Source organism: Ascaphus truei, chromosome 16 (genome assembly GCF_040206685.1).
Source record: "Ascaphus truei isolate aAscTru1 chromosome 16, aAscTru1.hap1, whole genome shotgun sequence".
NCBI lineage: Eukaryota > Metazoa > Chordata > Amphibia > Anura > Ascaphidae > Ascaphus > Ascaphus truei.
Window position 1 is genome coordinate 46,766,225 of NC_134498.1, and position 26,674 is coordinate 46,792,898.

Consider the following 26,674-nt stretch of genomic DNA (forward strand, 5'->3'; position numbering starts at 1 on the left):
TAGTGCATTTACGATACATACCTCAAGACCATGCAGTCCAGGCAATCCATTGTCCCCCTGAAACAATTCATATCATATAAATGAATGAGAACATGAAGAAAAATAAGGTTTTAATAGCTAATTGCAGTGCAAAGTGTAACATCAGTGTGAGGACTTGTGAACACCGGCATTTCCAGTTGGGGTCCCAATAACATAATAACATGATTCTGTAAAAAGACAGGAATGTGGAAATGCTGCAGGGTTTCTCACGCTTTAGATTACAGATCAATGTATTGCACAGCGCTACAGTAACTGCACGTAATTGTGGTATTTCTGCGCTTCATAGTGACAATATAATCTCAGAATACAAGTAGAATGTCATTTGAACACCAAACGTGTGTGTAGAGCAGGTGTGGCCAACTCCAGTCCTCAGGAGCTACCAACAGGTCAGGTTTTCAGGATATCCCTGCTTCAGCAGAGGTGGCTCAGTCTTTGACTGCACCACCTGTGCTGAAGCAGGGATATACTGAAAACCTGACCTGTTGGTACCTTTTCAGGACTGGAGTTGGCTACCCCTGGTGGAGAGTTATGCAGCTTTTCTGTACAGGGGAAATAATTCTGCATATAATAGCTGCATAGAAACATGATATATAATAAAGGCAGTACAGCTGTACATTATAGAATAAAAGGCAGTACAGCTGTACATTATAGAATAAACTATCACCTGTGTCCTTCATGCATATTTTATGAATTCCATGTATAACAAAATGTAATTCTGTAACATCTCCCAATTCTGCACATGCTCATTGCTAATGGCACATATATTATCAATAGGAGGTCAAAACAGATATAAAGGTGTATACCAGGGTTTAAAAAAACAAAAACATTTTAGTTAAGGAACCCTATAATTATATTGTGAAATTCTAAGGAACCCCAACCCTCTCTAATAGCACGTCTGAGATCAGATGCATTGTAAAGAACCCCAACCCTCTCTAATAGCGTGTCTGAGATCAGATGCATTGTAAGGAACCCCAACCCGCTCTAATAGCGCGTCTGAGATCAGATTCATTGTAAGGAACCCCAACCCTCTCTAATAGTGTCTGAGATCAGATGCATTGTAAGGAGCCCCAACCCTCTCTAACAGCGCATCTGAGATTAGTTGCATTATACATTTGTCTGTATATGGTACAATTTTCAAATGACCTGAAAATTGCAGGGACCTTCTAGGGATACCCGGGGAACCAAGGGTTTCTAGAAATTCCCTGTTGAAAAAAAACTGGTGAATACAGACATTTCTGTGAATAAAGATGTAGAGGTAATGTTCAGTGTCTACAAATGTTATATTAAGATTTTAGGCTGGGATATCCCTCTCCGAATCTGCCATTCCCTGCCGGATCTGAGTGTGACACCCCTTATCGTGGCTTAGTGAGTCCTGGACTTATTGTAATGGTAATGTGTCAATTTAATATAAACTATTCTTCTTTGTACATATCCTACATTTTAACTCTCACCACAATGAAAGCTTGAATGTAATCCAATCACAATACATATACCAAATGTTTGGAGCATTCAGGGTTACCAGGTGTCCAGTATTGAACCGGACTGTCCTGTATTTGGTCATTGTCCAGTAAAAAAATAAGAGCAAATCCTGGGTGTGTATGTGTATACTGGTATTACCTCTCTGAGCGTTTATGTGTATACCGGTATTACCTCTCTGGGCGTGTATGTGTATACTGGTATTACCTCTCTGAGCGTGTATGTGTATACCGGTATTACCTCTCTGGGCGTGTATGTGTATACCGGTATTACCTCTCTGGTTGTGTATGTGTATACCGGTATTACCTCTCTGGACATGTATGTGTATACCGGTATTACCTCTCTGGGCGTGTATGTGTATACCGGTATTACCTCTCTGGGCGTGTATGTGTATACCAGTATTACCTCTCTGGGCGTGTATGTGTATACCGGTATTACCTCTCTGGACATGTATGTGTATACCGGTATTACCTCTCTGGACATAGTGACCTGACCGGCTTGGGGGGCCGCATGATTTCCCCGAGCAGGGAGAGAGCAGGGCTCTTTCTAGGGGGCTGGGCAGCTTCCTCCATCCTGATTGGCTGGTAATGCAGCCAATCGGAGGAGGTGTTAGGAGCCAGGGGTGGGGCCAATGAGAGGAAGAAACAGCATGGAGCAGAGAGAGGTATGTGTGTGTCTTAAGCGTGTCACACCTTTCACCATTGTCCCCAGTATTTTTGGAGAAGCCACAAGAGAAAGAAAAGAAACAGGGCAGATTGGACCATAATGTAACGGAAAGCTTAAATATGTGGATAAATAATGTGATTTAAATTCCGATTTTTGTCTTACCTTTTCTCCTTTCACATCACCCTGGGTAAAGGAAGGATCACCTTTCTGACCCTTCGGACCAGAAGGACCCTAAGATGTATGAAGGAAAAAATCACTTAAGCGTAAAAATAGCTGATGTTACTAACTCTAACTAATGTAATACAGAAATGAAACAATATCATTGCTCAGAAGGGTGGATGTGTAAAATGGCCACAATTACTCTTCTAGGATAGTCTGATGAGTAGGCAATAAGATGTATTAATTAGGGGTTCGCAGAACATTTTTCTAGCAGGACATGCACAGTGTAATAAAGGTTTGGAACGGCTAACATTTGGCTGGCAACCTTAATATCCAAGGGGAACCCCTATTACCAAATCTCTCTCCATTTTCATTCTCCTTGTGCTACGTTTGAAATTTGGAAACTGCCCACTAGATGGCAGACAAGCTCCCTTATAAGAGGCAGCGAGGCAGCTGGGAGTCAAGTTAGAAGTGGTCCACCCTTGTAACCAATACAGGGGAGGTCACCTAAACTGAGGGCGGTGATTGCTGCTAGAGTTGCAGCGTTGCATCACAATGAGAGTATCCCCAAGCCATGCCTGGACTGGTGGAATATACCATTTCTATGGTGAGAAAACAGGGATAGCCAAGCTGTGCGTATTTCCTTCACTTTAAGGTTGATTGTCCCCCTGTTCACACCTGGAGATGGGTGGATCCGCCCAAATCCGTTTCCCGGATTTTCTCGCATTTCCACCCCCCCCCCCCCTCAAAACCCGTCTCGCGGTGTAAAATCCGCAAACGGATTTGGCGTTAATACGTGCGGATTCGTGAAAAATCGCCATTGTATACAACCCGAAGACGGCATTTGTAGAATCAAATCCATTGGCGGATTCGTGAAAGGACCCGCCAACGTGTTGCTGAATCCGCGGATTGGAATCTGCAAATCCGTCCACGGGTGTATTGGTAATAATAATAAAAAAGTCCGCAAAAAAGCGAACCGCCCCTTTTGAGATTGATCCACTGAAATCCGTGGACCAAATGAACCGGTCGATCCGCTGCGGATCCAAATCCGCCCCCACAGATTCACCCATCTCCATTCACAGCTACAGTTTCTCAGTGAGTCTTATGAAGGCAAAACATTTTCTAGCGCAGCGCAATCTGAACGCTAAACGTGGCGTACTCGTGATCCTGGGTTACCAAAGTACCCGTCTGTGCCCGGGAACCCCCCTTCTCCAGTTGTTCCATTACAGCCATCAAGTCCGGGCAAACCTCTGTGTCCAGGCTGCCCAGTATAACCCTACAAACAGGAAAGAAAACGAAGAGAAAAATATTTAATTAGATTGTAAGCTCTTCGGGGCAGGGACTCATTTTCCTAAATGTTACTTTTATGTCTGAAGCACTTATTCCCATTATGTGTTATTTGTATTGTTTGTTATTTATATTATTATGTCACATGTATTACTGCTGGGAAGCGCTATATACATTAATGGCGCTATATAAAGATATACATACATTTGTAAAAAATAAACTTTCTCCCTCCCCCCCCCCTTTTTTTTTTTAACCTATTGTAGACACTGGTGCTCTGCTGTTTACATTCACAAATGTACTTTTTATTAGGTGGGTTTATTATACATTATCAGTTATTTTAAATAATATGCTAAGTTATCACTGCAGGCACTATCAAAATCAATCTAGCATATTTAAAAACTGTATATCCAAAAAATGGTGTACGCGCACTCAAAAAAGAGAACTTCAGAATTGGTCCAAAGTAATATTTTACTGGTATCCAAAAATAATGCAGTAACCATATGGAAATATACAATGCAACACACAAGTTAGAACAACAGAACAGTGCAAAAAAAAAAACAGGGAAGTTAGACACACATACACATAAGAAAAACACACATATAAAAAAACCTAAAAGTTAAAAAATAGCACTAAAGCAGCCCAAAGTGAAATACTGTTTCCTTGCCCTGCTAAAGATCTATTGATGGAATATTTTGTTACATTATAATAAAGGTCATTTTCTGTTTTTCAACAACAAAATACCGTTTTATTTTAAAAAGTGACTATAATAGACGGTTTACATATCTGCATTGGCAAACACAGTATTTGGTGCTGTTTCTACAGTGGCTGGTGTTAAATTGCCCACATTTTCCGTTATTACAGTAGGTACAGCAAAGATAACATACTCAGAAGTGTTTAGCCCAGGAGCGGCAACGCTAGTCCTCAAGGACCACCAACAGGTCAGGTTTTCAGGATATCCCTGCTTCAGCACAGGTGGCTCAATCAGGGGCTCAGTCTTCTGAGCCCCTGATTGAGCCACCTGAACTGAAGCAGGGATATCCTGACCTGTTGATGACCCTTGTAGACTGAAGTTTCCCCCCCCTCCCCTGGTTTAGCCGCAAACAAAACCCTGACGTATGCCTGAAATCAGCATTTTCTCTCTGCTCATATAGACCTTTTAGATACCTTATACAAGGCTGTAAAAAAAAAAAAAAAACATTTATTGTAACATTTCTGTATTACTGTTGATAAATGTCTAGACAAGATGTAATGTTTATTTTCATCTTTAATAAAGGAAATTGAAAAAAACAAAAAAAAAAACACTCAATATCTACAGTCAATAAACGTGACACAAAATTCAAACAGGAGACTCACATTTTACCAACCCATTATGTGGCTAATTCTTTTATACAAACAATACAAATATATAGATATAAATCTAAGCAAACTCACTGGGATTCCGTTAATACCTTGAAACCCTGGAACTCCCATAGGCCCCTGAAGAAATAGAAAGAAAAGAATAAGTAGCAAAATACATTAAAAAAATAAACATTTATATGATTACTACAAATCCCCTGAAATGTGACAACTCTGCTTCTTTTCCTCTTAACCACAAGTCTTATCCCAGATACTGTATTTGTATTCAATAAATATTAGCAATATATGACCTGATACACATCCATACATACTTATATACATACAGGGACAGACTGTACATAATACCGCGCTCCTCCCTATAGAAGTTTGCTGCTGGTAAAAAGATAGGCCCTACATATAGAAAAACAAAAAGAACGATTCCTGCGCTCCTACCAATTAGGCTAAAATAAAATAGTGATGTAAGGGTTATTTAGTTAAACCCTTTGGCCAAAGCGTTATAAGCCTGCAGCCAACGTCAAGGCATAACCGAATTTGCAGGTACCTACACTGAATATATGTAATTATTGTCCCATGGACTAGTGAAAAATACAGGGACAGATTTACTAAACAGGTGTAAGCCTTAAGGCACGTTACGGCCTAACAAGGTGCACGTGTCAGTACGTTTAACAAACAATGGACGGATATAAATCAAATCTTCGATTGAAAACACTGGCATTTATGGCTCTCTGATAATGATCAAGTAAAGTTTGGAAAACTGTACCCATTATTACCAGCAGGAGGACCAACAATCTTCCACTGAGCCACCTGTGCTGAAGCAGGGATATCCTTAAAATCTGACCTGTTGCAGGGGTCTTGAGGACACTGGAGTTGAGACCCCCTCTAATTAGCCCATAGCCACTCTCAAAGGACGAAGCCATTACACTGGTTGACTTCATCATTAAAAGGCATGTATAGGTGAAGGACTGAGGCAACGTATAAGTGTTGCTAATGCACATATATATATACATATATACATATATATATATATATACATATATATATATATATGCTTTAGCATGTTTCTATGCATTTGTTTCTCATAATAAATGCGAAGAGTTGAACATACAGTGAGGCAGCGTGTAAGGGATCTGTACCCTAATATCAGGCAGGAAGATCCCTACAGAGAGATCTCTGATTGCAGCGATATAATTGGACATACCATTTCGCCCTTAAATCCAGCACCTCCGGGGGAACCTTGAAAGCCTCTTTCACCTTTGGGTCCTGTAACTCCTTCTGGCCCTAGAAATCCCGGAGGCCCCATCGGCCCCTGGGGCCCAAGAGGCCCTGGACGACCCTGTGATTTTAAGAAACAGACAGCTATTAAACACCCGTGTAAAAATGGATAACAAGAGGACACACACGTTACATAATATCACGCTTGCAAAGGGAGCACATGCAATTAACACATCACAGCAAGATCTTCTGGCAAAAAAAGATTAGACACGTCAAGAAATGCCCTGAGTTTCAGTTAGTTCCTTTAAAATGAATAATATTAGGTTGTGCTGAACCTTTGCATGTTTCAGTGAATAAAAACCCAAAAGTATAAAAGCTCAAAATGGAGATTTATTGGTCAATTTATACAACACAATATGTTCTGTTAAACACCGAAAGAACAGATGGAAAACAAACTCATTTTTTACCATTAAGTATGAGACCATAGAAGCACATTGTTGTTCAGTTTCAGCTACTATATTGAACTGATCACTCATTTGTTAAATATCCATGTCATTGTTTTCCAATCTTAAATTCCGACATATACAAGATGAGACCAGGGAGGTTTTATAATGGAAGAATTTCAATACAGTACATACAATTGTTACCAAACCAATAGTGATGGAGATGATGTGTCTTTGTCCAGCTACAGGAAGCAGCTACAATATATTTTGTGGCTTTTATTGATTACTATTAAAACCAGTAGTTGTAGAGGTTGCTTTTTGATGCCTTGTAAAAACTACAGCTTTCAAAACACATGAATTTTTGCTGAAGTCACTCACTCACCCTGTCCCGCCTGGACTACTGCAACCCTCTGCTAGTCAGCATTCCCAATGTCCGCCTGTCCCAACGCCAATCCATCCAACACGCTGCGGCCAGAGTCCTGTACCTCACCTTTACTGCTCCACTCTGCAAATCCCTACACTGGCTTCCCATATTCTCTAGAATTAAATGTAAAACCCTAGCTCAGACTTCAGGGCTCGCGGTGACGCTGCCCTCCCTAACATCTCAGCCCTGATCCCCAAATATATACCCAACGCCCCCTATGTACTGCCCATGAAATCCGTCTTTCCTCTTGCCTTAAAAAGGAGCAATTCATGCAATTTTCTGCATGTTTTTTTTTTAAATAAATAAGTTCTGTATATTTATCACAGTCCTCATCATACTTACTACTTTTTTTATTCAACTCATAATGTAATTTTTAATTCGTTTTAACATACTGAGCATCCTTTGATTTCTATAGCATTAAGCCCACCTCCCTAGCAGTGCAAGATCTTTGTAACACTTTCCTGTTTGTGATCATTTGTTGCCAATATTTCCAGCAGTTTGAGCTGCAAACTGTAGCAACAGACGATGTTACCTTAGTAATACAAGAATACATTGTAGCTCCTGAGCTACACTGACCGAAGGATTGACTGAAACTGAAAGGCGGCCATTTACTGAACCCTGGGAAGCAGGATCTTTGCTGATCGGTCACGGGAGAACCAATCGATCGGCAGCTTAGGTAATTAGTGTTCAATAAAAGTCATCAAAGGCTGTTATATATTAAAACAAAAAATATATATATTTTGTTACTGCCTCTTTAACACCTCCTCTCACTCCCGCTTAGAAGAAGATTTCTCCCGTGCTGCCCCCTCTCCCTGGAATTTCCTACCACGCACCATCCGACTCTCCCACAGCGTCCAGACATTCCAAACACCCTGAAATCTCACCCTTTCAAGGAAGCCTATCTAGCGTACCACTCACACCCACCCTGCCAACCCTATCGGTACCAGTTATGCTGCTAGACCAAACTCCACCCTTTCTAACACACCCCAACATCCACACCCCGCAAACCTTAATAGAATCAGCTGTTGGGCTGGGACATACTCTATCCTGATGTATACTCCATCCTACAATGGGCAAACACTTTACATTTTGGTTCAACATTGTCCCTCATTCCCTCTAGAGTGTAAGCTCTCAGGATCAGAGCCCTTGTTGTGCTCTGTATCTGTTTGTGCATGTTTTTACTTACTTGTATGTAACTGTTTCTGTAATTATCAAATCTCTGTACCCCCATTGCAGAATATGGGGAATATTGGGGAATATGTTTGCGCTTTACAAATAAACAATATTAATAATAGTAATAATAATACATAGTTTATTTATTAGGGGGTAACAGTACTGTGGGCATCTAATTAATACAGTCCCTCCAGCGTTGGGCACATGGAAATAGATACATTTGGGGATATAGGAGCTTACACGAAAGTGAGCCCCTCCTATGATGTCACCATAACACATGCAATTTATTATATGCAAATATCATGGCCAGGAATAAAACGCTTGTATTTCCGGATTTATATCTATATACAAATATATCCATGAAACAGTCGTGATCAATTCCCTGTAGCCCGCTGATCATTTATTAAATCAGTCATTGGGTTTTTAAACTGCTGTCGTTAGCTAAAGCAGGGGAGGCTCAACTCTGGTCCTCAAGCCCCCTCCCCACCCCCCAACAGGTCAGGCTTTCAGGATATCCCTGCTTCAGCACAGGTGGCTCAATCAGTCCCTGTTTCAGAACAGGTGGCTCAATCAGAGGCTTAGTCTTCGATTGAGCCACCTGTGCTGAAGCAGGGATATCCTGTAAACCTGGCCTGTTATTTGAGGACCAGAGTTGCGCCCCTCTTGAGCTAAAGGTTTAGAGCTTCAACCAATGAGAGGGAGGAGCGCAGCGCTCCTTGGCTCTCACACACAGGCTGAAATAGGTACAGGGCACACACATAGATACAATAGCTGCGTCATAGGTAGTGCTGGGGTGTACGCTAATACAGACTGGGTAATTATATTCCTAACAGCACAATCAGGCACCATCACTTCGTACTGCTTGGCTTAATGCCTGTAATATAGTGGGCGTGCACGCTTCGCCGTGCGCGCGCAGCACTTATAGTTAGCTGTGGATAGCCAGCCGTCCTATACTAGGGACGCGCGTGCGTGCATGACAGTGAGCGTGGAGCCGGGCGACAGGGGGGAGATTACGAAAAGTACGTTTTCTCGCCGCTACCGTCACTGTAATGTATGTATGCATGTGTGTGTGTGTGTGTGTGTGTGTGTGTGTGTGTGTGTGTGTGTGTGTGTGTATGTGTGTGTGTGTGTATGTGTGCACAATGTTAATAATTTATTCTTACACAACGTGTCTTTTTTTTAATTTTAAAAATATATAATAAATTAATAACTCACACAATCCACACACACACACACACACACACACACACACACACACACACACACACACACACACACACACACACACACACACACACACACACACACACACACACACACACACACACACACACACACACACCAATGCAAACCTGACGCTCCCTGCAGCACGGACCGTACACACAAAAAGTGTGCCTCACGTGCACACGCGTTCGCACAGGCGCGCGACACCTACTATAGAACAAGCCTTAGGCTGAGTCCATAGAAGGCGCGTCCGTGCTGAGCCGTGCGGACGCTCCGCGCTGAGCCCCTGCATCCTCCATGAGGATGTCTTTAGAGGGGGCTCACGCGAGCGTCCGCAGGCGTGCTGAGGCGCTGGATTTTTCAGCCGACAGCCAAACTGTTTTTCAGAGCGCTGTCGGCTGAAAACATCCAATCAGCGCGGAGCAGCGTCAACGTCACGGCGCCGTCTCCCTCAGTCTCCCCCCGCCTCCCGATCCCCCTCGGTGTCAGCGCGCCTCAGCCCTGCTACCCCCTCTGTGGCCCCAGCCTCCGAATAACCCTGCCTACAAGTTATAATCATTTCATACTGAATTCGATCCAGCAGAGGGCGCTCAATGTTTGACTATCTCAGCACGCATCACTCCATGCTGGGGACCCTGTATTTCCAGTGCAATATACAGTATACCCTCTCCTTCTCTGTATACAGTATACCAGACTCCTTCTCTGTCTGACTTGGTTTCCCGGAATCCACTCCTAACAACCTGACAAGCTATTTTTTCAGTTTCCTAGAAAGTGAAGTGAGATTTCCTTGAAACGCCGAATTGGACAGTCAACCAGCTGTTTCCTGCAGACTTCGCTCACCCCCTCCCTGTCAGAGGACCAAGCAGGTGGCCATTCAGATTATGGGTGGGAGGTCAGCCCCTGCTCAACATACAGTGAGATCACACACACGGGAGTGAACCAAAGGACAAGGAGCCCCAAGACCCCCACACAAGTTTCAGCTTTTCATGTTTACAAACGGACTTTACTGACAATAAACACCATTTAGGACAGGAGACTTAAAGCTGCAGACCAAGCAATATCCTACATGTGTGTTTTTTAATAAATCAGTTCTGTACTATAAACAAAAAAATGCCACAAGTATCTTCTCAAACAACTCTGAATGACATTTTTTATGTATTATAATGTAACAAGCATTTGTTGTTTATATAGCAACCATATACAAGCTCTGACAGCCCTTTTTGAGCCCTGCCCTCTCTAGCAGAGCACCAATTGTATCTAGTGACTGCCTGGTCACATGATCTTCCCCACAGAACTTTGCATGTTTGGTCCTCTTCTGCTGCACTAACAGCCATTTAGTGAACCCCGAGCCGAATCTTCGCCGATCGATGACAGGACAACGGATCGATTGGCAACTTAGCTAATTGCTTATCATTGTGTGGATTGTATTGATGCACTTGCAGTTCATCACTCCCAAGCGGATCGCGCACTAGAGGTCTGTCCCCGCGAGATCAGGGGGGGGCGCTCCACCCAGAAGCAGCCGCTGCAGATCAGCACGCCACTGATGCCAAGGAGAGACGCTGAGAGCTGACAAGCCACAGATGAGAGGGGATACTCTGGTAAGTGGTTTTTTCAACCGCAGCAGCAGATCCACCGGTGGGACCTATTCCATTATATTCTTATATTTTTATATGCTCATGCCCATACTTTGTGTTGTTTTATTAAATGTGTTATTTTTATATCAGTCACCTGTTGTTTATTTCAGCATTTGCTTTTTGTTTTTTCTTGCGTGTCTTCGGTGTTTTCATGTCATAATTTACTATACAGTATCACGCTATGTATTTTTATTTGTTTTCATTCCATGTCTGGTAATTCATCGATTGGAGTACATCATTGGATCTGACACAGTCACCAGCACTGGTTGTATATATCCTTTTTATCACATTATTTACATGTGCAGGGCGCCAGAGATATACAGGCATACCCCGGTTTAAGGACACTCACTTTAAGTACACTCGCGAGTAAGGACATATCGCTCAACAGGCAAACGGCAGCTCACGCATGCGCCTGTCAGCACGTCCTGAACAGCAATACCGGCTCCCTACCTGTACCGAAGCTGTGCGCAAGCGGGGAGACTATAGAGCCTGTTACAAATGCGTTATTTACATCACTTATGCACGTATAGGACGATTGCAGTACAGTACATGCATCGTTAAGTGGGAAAAAGCGAGTGCTTCACTTTAAGTACATTTTCGCTTTACATACATGCTCCGGTCCCATTGCGTATGTTATTGCGGGGTATGCCTGTAACATCTTTTCCGCACATTAAAGGGGAATACAATTAAATCAGAAAAAAAATGGCAGCTTGGGCTGCAGCTTTAAGAAAATTGAACATATATATCCAGAAACATCTAACATGGCAAGGTATGGAATTAAAGATGTGAATCAAAGTATCCGGGGCAAAACCAGGGCACGTGGGGGCAGATAAACGGCATCAAACTTCACAAATAAAAACATCCAATGTACAGTATCCTGGGGGCCCTTTTCTTTGATGAATCCGGTGCATAGTTTTTGCTCCTGTTTTGCAGCCCTGCAGGCTTCAGTATACGCTCCCCTTTGATACATACCCCCTTAAGTCTCCACGGTTGATATCACATCACAAGCTTTGTACAGTAATTGATCTGTATTCCTTCCGCGGAGACGAGCTCTGCGTTGTGCTTGTATTGCCGCAGTTTCCTCCAGCAAATCCCTGTGATTTGGGCCTTTCAGTGAGAATTCGGCTTTCAACTTCAGAATGTATAAATAAATAAAAGAAATCAAAGACCGTATAAGGCTGAAGTGCTCCTGGAAAGGGCAAAGGTTCCAGCTACTTATTAATATCCTCTGGGAAGGGGGAGAGAGGAATTATGGACAAGCAAGCAGGAAAAATAGCTGCCAACTCTTCTATATGTATGTATATCTTTATTTATACCGTGTGCCCTCCATGTACACGGCGCTTCACAGCAGTAGTACACGTGACTTAATAGGAATAAACGCTTTAACATAAGAGTTAGACATTTGGAAAGGGCGTCCCTTCCCCGAAGAGCTTACAATCTAAGTAGGTGCATATATTTTATATATTATATATCAATGCACAGCGGGGACATACGAGAACCTTTTTCTTAAATACCATAAGATCAGATTCCGGGCGATATTGCATATTTTCAGGCGTTTTTGCCATCCGTATAAACTGTCTTTCTACCCACGTGGATGTCACAATACATCGTAAAGTCTTAGGGCCACGGGTTCACTAAATGCATGTATACAGATACATGCACATAATACCTACATAAATACACATACACACACCTCCATATATCACTGATACATTATATCCCGTCTATATTTTCTGTGGTCAATCTGTCCTTGATTTATCTTAGCAACGCAAATCAGATTGTATTACAGTAAGGCAGGAATGGGCAGCTCCAGACACGGCCACTGTCGAAGACTGAGCCACTGATTGGGCCACCTGTGCTGAAGCAGGGATATCCCAAATACCTGGCCCTTGAGGACTGGAGATGCCCTCCTCTGTGCTAAGGGATAGACCTTACTAACAAAAATAGTAGTGATACATACTTCTGCTTTCCATGTGTATCTATTTCCGTGGCCACGTGGATTTTGTATGGTTTTGTGACCACTAATAAAATGTGTAATCAGAGAAAGGATGGAGGCACACACGTGATGCTGCAAACATGGCTAGGTTTTACTGCACACTATCAGCAGAGCTGCAGTTACGTTCTGGGGTCACAGCCTCTACCGCGGACAAAAACACAGCGAGCAACTCTTGCAGCATCACTTGTGGACCTCCATCCTTTGAAGTGAAACTTTTTTGCTGGCGCCAACAGGGTTTACATGGGGAAAAATTCTTATCTTGTAATGAAAGTCCGGATCGCGGGTGACGTCACGCTCCTAATGGACGCATGCCCGTCGCGCTCGTGCATGTGCACAAAACCACCATCTCAGGCCGCACAGAGGTTAAAAACACTGCCGGGTCTCGCCGCACATGCACAGTGGCGGCCGGAGACACACATAGAGACACACGCACACACACAGAGACGCATGCACGCGCACACACAGAGACACGCAGAGACACACACACAGAGACACCTGCACGCGCGCACACACAGAGACACACGCACACATACACACACAGAGACACATGCATGCGTGCACACACAGAGACACATGCACACACAGAGAGAGACGCATGCACGTGCACACACACAGAGACACGCACACACACAGAGAGACGCATGCACGCGCGCACACACACAGACACACGCAGAGACACACGCACACACACACACAGAGACGCATGCACGTGCGCACACACAGAGACACGCACAGAGACACACACACACAGAGACGCATGCACGTGCGCGCACACAGAGACACACAGACACGCACACACAGACAGAGCCGCATGCACACGCGCACACACAGAGACACACGCAGAGACACCCACACACACACAGAGACGCATGCACGTGCGCACACACAGAGACACGCACACACACGCACACACACACAGAGACGCATGCACGTGCGCACACACAGAGACACACGCAGAGACACACGCACACACACACAGAGATGCATGCACGTGCGCACACACAGAGACACACACAGAGACACACACACAGAGACGCATGCATGTGCGCACACACAGAGACACACACAGAGACACACGCACACACACAGAGACGCATGCACGTGCGCACACACAGAGACACACACGCACACACACAGAGACACACGTACACAGAGACACATGCACGTGCGCACACACAGAGACACACACAGAGACACACAGACAGAGACGCATGCACGTGCGCACACAAACAGACACACGCAGACACACACGCACACACACAGAGACGCATGCATGCGCGCACACACACAGACACGCAGAGACAGTTAGTATAACTATATAAGTGCAAATAGCTAAAAACAGAAGTGTGTGCCGAGCACGCTCGTTCCAAGTCAAACTTCTTTGCGTTTTCTCACTGACATTGTGTTTTGAATTGTAATTAAAAATATCACCATCACAAATACAATATCTGTGACAAAACAGTGACCAAAGACCAAGAAGTTTCACCTAAAATGCGCGGGCTCAGCACACACGACTTTTTTTCTGTGTATACTATTATAGCCCTCTATTTGGAACATAGGGGGCGGGATGGGTTAGCCGGCACCAACATTTATCCTCTTTATATGTTTTTTGTTCTTCCTTTGGCTTTGCCCCTGTATATCTTTATATTATTAATAAAATGTGTAGATGGCTTCGCAGAAAATAGTTCAATGGGATTCCTATGTGCCCTCCTGCACAAGCGCCCTATCATTTCATGGATGACCTTTCCTGGGGTTAGGGCAAGACAGCATTATCACAGCTGCTGTCCTCAATGAGGGGGTCAGGAGGCTGGAGAGGGAGGGAGGTGGGTTTTTATCTTTAGAGATTAGGCACTGAAAAGGCTTTAAAGGAGAAAAGATGAATGGGGGTCAGTACAGATTGTAAAAACCTCAGAGTCTAATCAAAACTCCATCAACTCTTTAACAAGTTTCCTATCTCCAATGAAAGGCTCAAACCTCCTAAATCAAAGAGAAAGTATGTTTACAGCCACTTAACCCACAAAAGCCTCTGCCAGACCCCCATTCCATGAAAACATGCTCTTGTAGTCATTCTTGTGCCTTTACTTTCAAGGGTTTGGGCAGGGGATAGCAAAGCATTTTCCTTTATTTTCCAGCAAGGTGCAGGAATTAGAGAGCCGGTGTGTAACTGTTATTAGAATCGTTTATTTCTATGGCACCAACATATTCCACTGCCCAGTACAGGGTGATAGGGAGGACAATAACATTGTGTGACAAAAGAGTGCATATATGTTAAGACAAACTGAGATAATAGGAAAGAGAACCTGCCCCCAAGGAGATTGGTTATAGAAGGAAGCTTTAATAAAGGAAACATATACATTTGTATAAAGAAACCACTCTGAAATTGCCCCAAATACCCAAATTATGGCCGGAGAAGGTACAAGAAAAGGGAGTTGAATGAACTTAAGGTCAAACGATTAACTTCTACAAAGCAGAGCCACCTTAATCAATACAGCGAGCATGTCAGTGGCTAGGTATTAGATTAAACAGGACATTTACGTGAAAATAGGGAGACACCCAAAATACAGGGATGGCAGTGCACATAATTTAGTGGGAGATGTGGAAAGAGCAAAACATGTGGATATGTAGAATGGAGCATCCTATCCAACAGCCTGCTGGAGGAATACAATACTATGTATGACTGTACAAGGTGCATCCATTGACACCTCTTACCCAAGCCTGCCAGGTACCACTCTCAATGAGCCAACATAACACTCATTGTCAAACTAGGAAACGTAAGACATGGAACGATAAAATGATGGGATGTTAAAGCAAAATAAGCATAAAGTCCAATATAAAATGCCACTTTAACCCACCATATATTTTTTTAATATTAAATACATTTAATCTTTGTCTTTAATCTTATTTCTGATTATGTTCAGTTTAGTATACTCATTCAGTTGGTCTCTAAAAAGATCACGGATCTCGTTTCCCCCACAAAAGAAAGTCCTGGTTAAATTGCACTAAAAGACTTCGACACTTATTTGTCCTTTTAGCAAATAACCTCTATCCAGGCCAAATTGCACTAAATGTCAATTGCACTGAATGTAAATTGCACTACATGTAAATTGCACTACATGTAAATTGCACTGAATGTAAATTGCACTCAATGTTTACCCTGTACATATTAGCTCGATTTAATACTACGATGCTCCAGGACAATTACCCACCCCGTATCCCCAGGCTTGGCTACTGTCTACTGCTGCTATTTGGCACCTTATTCTCCCAAATGACAAAGCACCTGGGGGTAATGGATGGGGGAAGATTCCTGCGGCTCTACATATCTCTTCCATTTAGGTGGGTGGAGATTTCTTGTGGAATAGCCGAACCTGGAGAAGAAGAATAGACACATTGCAGGTTCTTTGTTGGCTGGGGCAGTAAATTCTTTTCTATCACCCCATCGTGCGGGGCTTTTCATTGTGATAATCAGGAGACAGGTGAAATGTACTAAGTGGGCTCCTGCTTCGAAGGTCTCAGGCCTTACAAACAGGGGGGCCTGCTCTGAAACCCCATTTCCATCTCAAAGGCAAGAAGGTCAGAATGCCTTCAGTAGGGTTTTTGTGCTGTCTCACATCACACTGTGATGCTTCAAAGAGGAAGAGTTCGCCCTCCCAAATCACTTTTGAGTCTCGATTACCAAGGGCAAACAGCAACAAAAACATTCTCCTGTCTGATTGACTGTTTGATCTCTTCGTGTTGTGCTTTTTGCCGCCGTGATAATAATAATGAAGCAAAAAGTTCAGCTTGTTATGGCTACAGTTCCTAGAAAAAAAAGAGAGAAAAAGCAAGGTATCCGCAGACTTAGAGGTGAATGAAAGGTGTGGACCCTTCTCTCTTCACAGTGAACATGTGAATTATTTGGCTCGCCACTTAGAAGACCTGCAAATTGTAGACCCTAAAACCTAACAATAAATACTGCAGAATACACACAAAAAATGCTGCTTTGCTTAGGTCTTCATTTGAGGCTTATACGCAATGAAAACTTGCAGATTAGATGTTTGCAGTTGCAGTGATCAGGACTCGGTTTAAAACAGTTCTATGGCCCAGATGCACATACGGATGCAACGTTTTATCTTAGGTTACTCCCATTCATATAAGTCGTGAGAAATCTCAGCACCTTTTGTGTATCTGGGCCAAAGTGTGAAGTTTCTGGCTGATCTCTAAAAAAGGAAGTTTAAGTCAGTCTCCCAACAAGATACAAACCCTGTATAAATACACATCGAATAGATTGTTGGGTTGCTTTTTTCCCCAAGACCTACAAAGTTAATTAGAGGCATGAGTTAATTGACTGCAACTTTAAGGCATTCGTCACATTACATACAAGGGATTGCACCTTTACATTAGCGTTCACTGGTTTTGTAGTACATTTAATTTGAAGTAAAAAAAAAAAACCAGCTGAATTGCTAGTAAAATACAAAAGGGCCAAGAATCAAGAATTTATTGTGGATATGACAGTATGCGCCACAGCTAGAAAATTCCAGAAATGAACTATTAACCCAAGTGAATTCCCATTGGTTCAGGCATATAGAATAAACAATTTAGTCCAATGTTGCTTATCATCACTTAAATTGTGTGTTTAAGTCCTTGGACATTACTACGTGTCTGTGTTAACACTCCAAAACGCCACAATCATTTGTTGGTATAAACTACACTTCCAGTCTGCTTAATCTTTGATGGACAGGCCTCATTGTCTCGGAAATCTCTCTGCAAACAATGCAACAAAGGCTTAAATGACTATGTGAGCTGGTGGAGCTACCCATGGTGCTTTGTGTTTCCTGCCCATGTATCCCTGGAATTCATGACCACGCAGATCACCCAATTGCACACTAGGCCGGGGATTAAGTGTGCCCCTTTGTATGGGAGAGTCTGAGGGCTGGAGGAAGATTTGACCTGTCACGGTTTGTGTTCACTCGGCCTTGATGAGAGGCAGAAGGAAGAGGCCCTGGAGAAGATCAGAAACACCACTGTGCGATAGCCAGTGTTCTGGACATGATAGCCTAATTCCAGCTGTCCTGGACAAGGGGTCCGACAAAGACTGAAATCATCAGCACAAGTCTGCACTTTCTCTCCACCAGCTGAAGACAGAGCACTCAGCAAAGGGACCTCTTTCTTCAACATGAGTGGAGAGAATGTGTCAATGTGGTATCAGCAGAGCTGTCAAGATTCAAATTGGTGACATTTAGGCTCCATGGAAGAAAGAAAGAAAAAACAATCTCTTTGAAGTGAACCCGAGAACCTATTTCTAATATGTGAAAGCATCTTCTACTCGCAGAATGATGGGGGAAAAAAATGAAGGTCACCTCAGGCCTGACCCCCACCAACCACCCACCGAATACCATCTGCCATTCGTTGGTTGGTTACTGCAGTGGGTTGGAGGACAGCAGGCTAGGGAACTATATATAATCAATATGGTAGACCTGGGGTGGCATTTATGTTTAAGGGTGCTGGAAAGTAGGGGGCTCAACTCCAGGCCTTAAGATCCCCCCCAACAGGTCAGGTTTTAAGGATATCCTAGCTTCAGCACAGGTGGCCCAACCAGAGGCTCAATCTAAGAGCGTGCTTCAGAGTAGGTGACTCAGCCAAAGACAGGTATTAAGGATATCCCAGCTTCAGCACAGGTGACTGAATCAATCCCAGCTTCAGCACACATGGCTCAATCAGTCCCAGCTTCAGCACAGGTGACTGAATCAGTCACAGCTTCAGCACAGGTGGCTCAATCAGTGGCTCAGTCAAAGACTGAGCCATTGATTGAGCCACCTGTGCTGAAGCAGGGATATCCTGAAAACCTGACCTGTTGGGGGTCTTGAGGACTGGAGTTCAGCAGCCCTGCTTTAAAGGATCAATGACAGTAGGTGTTTGGAAGTGTGTAGTGGCACCCAGCATTATTATACAAAGTATTTAATAGGAACCTGCGAAGATCACTCCTTTCAATTCCTTCAAGATACAATTTAAAAAAAAATGTTTTTAAATAAAGCTGTCAAGTTCTGGACTAAAATGAATTTACATTTAAATTAGACAATTCTATCATTCGGATTTAAATAAGCGAAACTCCACTGAACTCTATATCAGACCCACAAAGTAATCCCTTTAATCTTGTCTGGCATTCAGGGGGTTAAGTCATTTCCACCAGTGTTGTTTGGAACCTCTTGAAACGTCTTTGTAATAACTCAAAGAGCCTCAAAGAGCCGCAGCACAAAAGTGTGTCACACACCCGCACAAAAGTGTGTCAGACACCGGCATGATCTGCACAAAAGTGTGTCACACACCTGCATGATCTGCACAAAAGTGTGTCAGACACCGGCATGATCTGCACAAAAGTGTGTCAGACACCGGCATGATCTGTACAAAAGTGTGTCAGACACCGGCATGATCTGCACAAAAGTGTGTCAGACACCGGCATGATCTGTACAAAAGTGTGTCAGACACCGGCATGATCTGCACAAAAGTGTGTCACACACCGGCATGATCTGCACAAAAATGTGTCACACACCGGCATGATCTGCACAAAAGTGTGTCAGACACCTGCATGATCTGCACAAAAGTGTGTCAGACACCTGCATGATCTGCACAAAAGTGTGTCAGACACCGGCATGATCTGCACAAAAGTGTGTCAGACACCGGCATGATCTGCACAAAAGTGTGTCACACACCGGCATGATCTGCACAAAAGTGTGTCAGACACCGGCATGATCTGCACAAAAGTGTGTCAGACACCGGCATGATCTGCACAAAAGTGTGTCAGACACCGGCATGATCTGCACAAAAGTGTGTCACACACCGGCATGATCTGCACAAAAGTGTGTCAGACACCGGCATGATCTGCACAAAAGTGTGTCACACACCGGCATGATCTGCACAAAAGTGTGTCACACACCGGCATGATCTGCACAAAAGTGTGTCAGACACCGGCATGATCTGCACAAAAGTGTGTCACACACCGGCATGATCTGCACAAAAGTGTGTCAGACACCGGCATTATCTGCACAAAAGTGTGTCAGACACCGGCATGATCTGCACAAAAGTGTGTCACACACCGGCACGATCTGCTCAAAAGTGTGTCAGACACCGGCATGATCTGTACAAAAGTGTGTCAGACACCGGCATGATCTGCACAAAAGTGTGTCAGACACCGGCATGATCTGCACAAAAGTGTGTCAGACACCTGCATGATCTGCACAAAAGTGTGTCACACACCTGCATGATCTGCACAAAAGTGTGTCAGACACCTGCATGATCTGCACAAAAGTGTGTCAGACACCGGCATGATCTGCACAAAAGTGTGTCAGACACCGGCATGATCTGCACAAAAGTGTGTCAGACACCGGCATGATCTGCACAAAAGTGTGTCAGACACCTGCATGATCTGCACAAAAGTGTGTCAGACACCGGCATGATCTGCACAAAAGTGTGTCAGACACCTGCATGATCTGCACAAAAGTGTGTCACACACCTGCATGATCTGCACAAAAGTGTGTCAGACACCTGCATGATCTGCACAAAAGTGTGTCAGACACCGGCATGATCTGCACAAAAGTGTGTCAGGCACCGGCATGATCTGCACAAAAGTGTGTCAGACACCTGCATGATCTGCACAAAAGTGTGTCAGACACCTGCATGATCTGCACAAAAGTGTGTCACACACCTGCATGATCTGCACAAAAGTGTGTCAGACACCGGCATGATCTGCACAAAAGTGTGTCAGACACCTGCATGATCTGCACAAAAGTGTGTCACACACCTGCATGATCTGCACAAAAGTGTGTCAGACACCTGCATGATCTGCACAAAAGTGTGTCACACACCTGCATGATCTGCACAAAAGTGTGTCCGACACCGGCATGATCTGCACAAAAGTGTGTCAGACACCGGCATGATCTGCACAAAAGTGTGTCAGACACCTGCATGATCTGCACAAAAGTGTGTCAGACACCTGCATGATCTCTTCTGTTACAATCTGCGACACTGATTCATTCTTTGGAAGCTCTGTATGTCTCATGCAAGATCTGCCGTATCAGCTTCAAACATCACTTCTTCACAGGGAGCCAGCACACGCCAGGCACCTCTTACACAAATTGGCGATGCAGATAGGCACCAACGTCAGGGCAAAGGTGAAGACCAAAACATCCTGAGAGATAAGGCACGTGCATTAGCCGAACAATCACACCATTTGCTACTTTCTCTTGGCCCAAAGTAGGTCAATGGAAGACACGGAGGTCTGATTCATTTTCCTCTCCATCTTACCGCAACAGCTCCCGTCTGGGTCAGTACGTACATGGTATCAACTCCCCAGACATTGCCCTGTCCTTCTACATAAATTGTCACTCACATCAGACACTTATGGCCCCAAATCCTCGGTTTCTTCCGAGGGCAGCTGGTAGTTGAGGGGGTGAGGGGGGGGGGGGAGAGCTGGTAGGCCTAACCCGATGGTCCAAATTCGGAAGTTAAAACCCGCTGGCAGTCGGATTCAACTTCCTCTATCGGCCCCCTGGGTAACATGTCACTGAAATATGGGTTTTGGGAGAGAGAGGCCCGAGATCCACAAAACTCTGTTAAGTTACTGAATGTGGCGTGAACCTAATTTAAGGTCACGTTAACCCTAACGAATGTTAGTCATAATGATAATGCAAATGAGGCGTTCTCGTATCCTCCAAAGTCTGTTAACGCGACGATTTAACATTCTGTTATTTAAGTTATACCTAGAATTGGCGTTACCCAGACACTGGAATAGGGCTTTTGCAGGGTCTGGGTGGGTGTAACATCACAGGCCTCATTTGTATAACATAGCGTTATTTCACGGCATTATTTCCATCTTCCCTATCTCTCCACTTCAGCAAAATCCCTGTCTTCGACTGGGCCTCTGATGGAGCCACCTGTGCTGAAGCCGGGATATCCTGAAAACCTGACCTGTTGGGGGGGCCTTGAGGACAGAGTTGGCCACTCCTGGCCTAGGAGACACAACACATCCTATCGGTCTGCATCACAAAGCAAATCCTACAGCTATCCAGGTGCACTGTGTCCCAAACGTACGCTGATTAACTGTTAAGATTAGGAACGGAGTAATGTAATTGCCGTATAAATATTTAAATGGAGGATATACATTTTAAGCTAAATAAAGCATTGCACGCATTTAATCTCACTAGATGCCGATTCATCACATGCCACGGGGTTAGTAAAAAAATGTCTCCTCATTATAAACATTCCTGACAAACATGACATTAAAAGGAATAATAACTGGGACTATGACCCAGGTGGTCTCGTGCAGCAGTAACAAGGGGTTTCCGGTACAACTCCCTTTACAAGTAAATATGAATCAGGCTTTTGCAGATAGCAGATCTGTATAACTGAGAACATCTGGAACACAAGATGACTACATCTCAGTTGCCTTTATTATGTCTAGCTCAATCACGCTCAACCAACATAAGAGTGGCCTAGTCATTCAGTCTTTAAAGACCTAATTTTCACTCTGCCCCCCCCCCCCCGACCCCCCATTACTTTGGGAAAGAAAACCCCACAGTCCATCGAAGTTGCAGAATTGAATGAGTGCAGAGCGCAAAGACATATTGTATTTCGCCATATTTTACGAATGCATACATACAGCAGGGCCCCGCTTCTCGGCGCTCCGCTTTTCGGCGATCCGCTGATATGGCGGCATTGAGAAGGGGGCCACCATGTTGAATTTGAAACTGCGCATGTGCAGAACGGGCGGGTGCACCCGGCAGACCGCAGGTTGCACATGCGCAGAACGGTGACAATGTCGGTTTGCGCATGCGCAGCACTGAAAATCGCCGGATCCGCTTTCCGGCGATTTTCACTATACGGCGGGCCTCTGGAACGGAACCCGCCGTATACCCGGGGCCCTGCTGTACAACCGCTCTGTCACCACCTTTTGATACGTGTAACCGTGCTAATATTTTGTGTGTTTTGTTGTCTCTTACCCCAATTATAAATCACCATAAATATGCTTGTTCTAAACTAGAGGTGGGCGAATTCGGCCCAAATCCGTTTCACGGGGGAAAATGTGCAAACGGATTTGTTCGGTTTTAATCCGTACTGATTCATCAAAAACCGCCATGCGATACAACCCGTGGACGGATTCTTGCGAATTATTATTCTAAGGATTATTCTAAGGATTTTTAAGAATCCACCAACGGATTGCTGAATCCGCGGATCGGATGCTGCAAATCCGTCCCCGGGTTACAGAATCCGCGGAGTGTATTGGTAATAATAATACAAAATCTGCAAACCGCGAATCGCCCTTTTTGAGATTGAACCGATGAAATCCGTGGACCAAAGGAACCGGATGATCCAGAGCAGATCCAAATTCGCCTCAAAAATGTGCCCGTCTCTATTCTCAACATCTGGGGCAGTAACAGTCTTTATTAAGCAACATTTCCACCATCCTAAATTTGCAGTATTGTTTGATTGTAGAAGGGCCTTATTACACTTCCAGCTCCAAGACCTATTATTCAACTTAATGGAGATAAATATAAAAGCCTGAGCTTGTAGCCACGCTGCTCTCACTCTTTGGAACAGTCTGCTGTGTACAGCTCGAGAGGCCCACTCTCTGGGAATCTACAAAAACCAAGCTCAAGACCTACCTGTTTACCCAGGTATTTAATTAATGAACCCCAACCGGTCTGGCATTTAAAGCTGCAGACCAAGCAATATCCTACATGTGTTTTTAAAAATAAATAAATTAGTTCTGTACTATGAGAAAATACTTGTAGTGGGGTTTTTTTTTTTTTTTAACAACTCTGAAGGAAATTTTTAATGTATTATAATGTAACAAGCATTTTTTGGTTTCTATAGCAACCATTTACAAAGTCACATCCCCTTCCTCTTCTGAAATAGGCTCTGGCACGCCCCTTTTTGAGCCCTGCCCTCTCTCTAGCAGTGCACCAATTGTATCTAGTGACTGCCTGGTCACATGATCTTCCCCACAGAACTTTGCATCTTTGGTCCTCTTCTGCTGCACTGACAGCCATTTAGTGAACCCCTGAGCCGAATCTTCGCCGATCGATCACAGGAGAACAGATCGATCGGCAACTTAGCTAATTACTTATCATTGTGGGGATTGTATTGTTGCATATATTAAAGGGGGATAAATAAAATAAAAAAAGAAACGTAGCTTGGACTGTTGCTTAATAGCTACAGAACCGTCCCATCCCGTATTGTATCTTTCCTTAGGTTTGGTCTCGTTTAAAACCTTAAATGTTTTCTTCTTTTTTTCCCCTTTTTGCAACTGCATTGGGAGAAAAGCGCTATATATATATAAAGTTACTATTGTTTTTATTATTATACAGCTCCTCACCATGTCTCAATATGTGATGACATCCCACACTTCTTCTGCTGCTCAGAATGGGTGACAGGGCAGAGTTCAGTGTCAGCAGCTGTAACTGTTGGACACAATGTTAATGTTTCTTGGATCTTCATTTTCTTTGCAGGGGATGTGTAACACAGCTGGAAATGTACTGTCCCATCCAGCATATCCATCTTCTGTGAGGTCCTGTATATATCCGTGTTCCGTAAGGTCCTGTATATATCCATCTTCTGTGAGGTCCTGTATATATCCGTGTTCCGTAAGGTCCTGTATATATCCATCTTCTGTGAGGTCCAGTATATAACCGTGTTCCGTAAGGTCCTGTATATATCCATGTTCTGTGAGGTCCTGTATATATCCATGTTCTGTGAGGTCCTGTATATATCCGTGTTCTTTAAATATTTGTGTCATTCAGTGTCATATTTCTCAAAATCTGTGCTGGGGTCACTCATATATATGCAAATATTTTGTTTCTTCAGATGCCTCTCAATGATGACAAAATGTACAGCCGCAGATGTAAGGACCCCCGGGGTATATTTTTACCCCATACATTTCTTACTGTATTGGTTGCTCTCCATAGCTCTATCAGATACTTAGCGTGAGTATGGGGAGCGTTCAGGAAAAACAGCACATGTTCAGCCTGACATTACTGCAGTGCATAAGAAATCTTGCATAACGAGGACCCCACAGACTTATTGCCCCCGAGTCAATATGCTACATCCGTCTTCTCCTGACTCAGGCAGATTTTCGCTCCATTCATTTTTAGCAGGCTGGAATTGTCCATAGCAAGGAGAAGACAGTTGTACAGCTGACAGAATATGGGCTGATGGTATTTCTGACCTCTGTGGTCACAGGGGTATTATCTCCCGGTTACATAATGGAATGGAAAGTGTGAAATAGTTCAAAGGAAGCCCAGGTTTGTTCAATCTCCCCAAATGATTACATGGTAGACATAACTAAGAAAGCAAAGTAATTAGGAATATGCCCCAGATCAGGGACAGGTACCAGCTGCCTCGCTCATTAATACAGCTCTCAACGTTTTCATGTTAAATAAGGGTTCACTATGGATATATAGTTTAATGTTCTGTCCATAAGCATCTCCGTAAAATCCCCCCAAAAAGTTCTACATCCAAGAAAACAATGTTGGCAAGAGCTGCAGAAATTGATACTTTCCATTATCATACTGTATACCTATCTATTGTCTACAAACTCTACATCCTAACACTTCCTATTGTTCTATACAGTAATACAGATATCACTTGTGAGCACACTCACGTCTCAGATCTCAGGGTTGCCCTGCTTTTCCCCATTATCTCTTAGCACAGGGGTAAGCAAACTTTCTGCCCCCCCCCCCAGTGTCGCGCCCTTACCTTTAATCCAGTCATGTGACGTCACGTGATCCCGGAGCGTCATTTGACGCCACGTTGCCATGGCGACGGGCATCAAATGATGACGCGTCACCCAAAGCTGGCTGAATTTAGGGAAGTGCGTTACAGAGGCCTCGCGCTGAAAAGCGCGGGGCCTCTGTAACCACTGCGCCCCCCAAAAAATGTTTTGCGCCTCCATAGTTTGCGCACCCCTGTTTTAGCATACAGTGCTTCCACTGCAGTCAGGGATTCTGGGTAATGACATGCAAATGAGCACTCACAGTGTCACCTTTGCTCTACACAAACACTTCCCATATTGCTTCCTGTTGTAAAATCAACATAAGAGCAAAGTACTTTGATACACACACACACACACACACACATACACACACACACACACACACTTTAAAATGATCAGACATTTCTTTCTTGCAAAACCGCCCATTACGGGGGATAACTACATCGATTTCTTGGAGTTGTATAGTAACAAAATACACAGATTCCCAACAAGCTCTGAGAAACCCCAACCATCACCACATAATATATATAATGCATACAAGTGTCAAAAGGAGTGCTAGAGGGCGTGGCTAAATGTATACAACAAAGAACAAAAATGCCCAAAGCTACTTCCATTGTGACAAAAATACAAAAATACACTATGGAAGTAGCTTTGGACATTTTTGTTCTTAGTTGTATAGTAACGCCAGATATTCCCACTTCATAAAAAATAAAAAAAAGAGAGCTTTTTGTGTGGCCTTGTGGTTTTCGTTCAGGACTGATAAAGTAATAATTCTGTCAGATCAGTACTCCATGCAAACATTTAATATTTTAGAAAGTAAACACAGGAAAACCACATCAGCCG

At 43.7% G+C, this 26,674-nt stretch overlaps 1 protein-coding gene across 1 annotated transcript in view; it reads right to left on the reverse strand.

Annotated features, from left to right (window-relative positions):
• COL4A6 (collagen type IV alpha 6 chain) overlaps positions 1–26,674 on the reverse strand; it is a 153,550-nt gene that overhangs the window by 48,157 nt on the left and 78,719 nt on the right. Inside the window, exons 5-9 of the mRNA XM_075573449.1 lie at positions 6,182–6,316; positions 5,059–5,103; positions 3,500–3,616; positions 2,344–2,412; positions 22–57 (exon numbers count right to left, since the gene is read on the reverse strand). Of these exons, the coding sequence (XP_075429564.1) occupies positions 22–57; positions 2,344–2,412; positions 3,500–3,616; positions 5,059–5,103; positions 6,182–6,316 (402 nt within the window). The remainder of the gene's footprint in view (positions 1–21; positions 58–2,343; positions 2,413–3,499; positions 3,617–5,058; positions 5,104–6,181; positions 6,317–26,674) is intronic.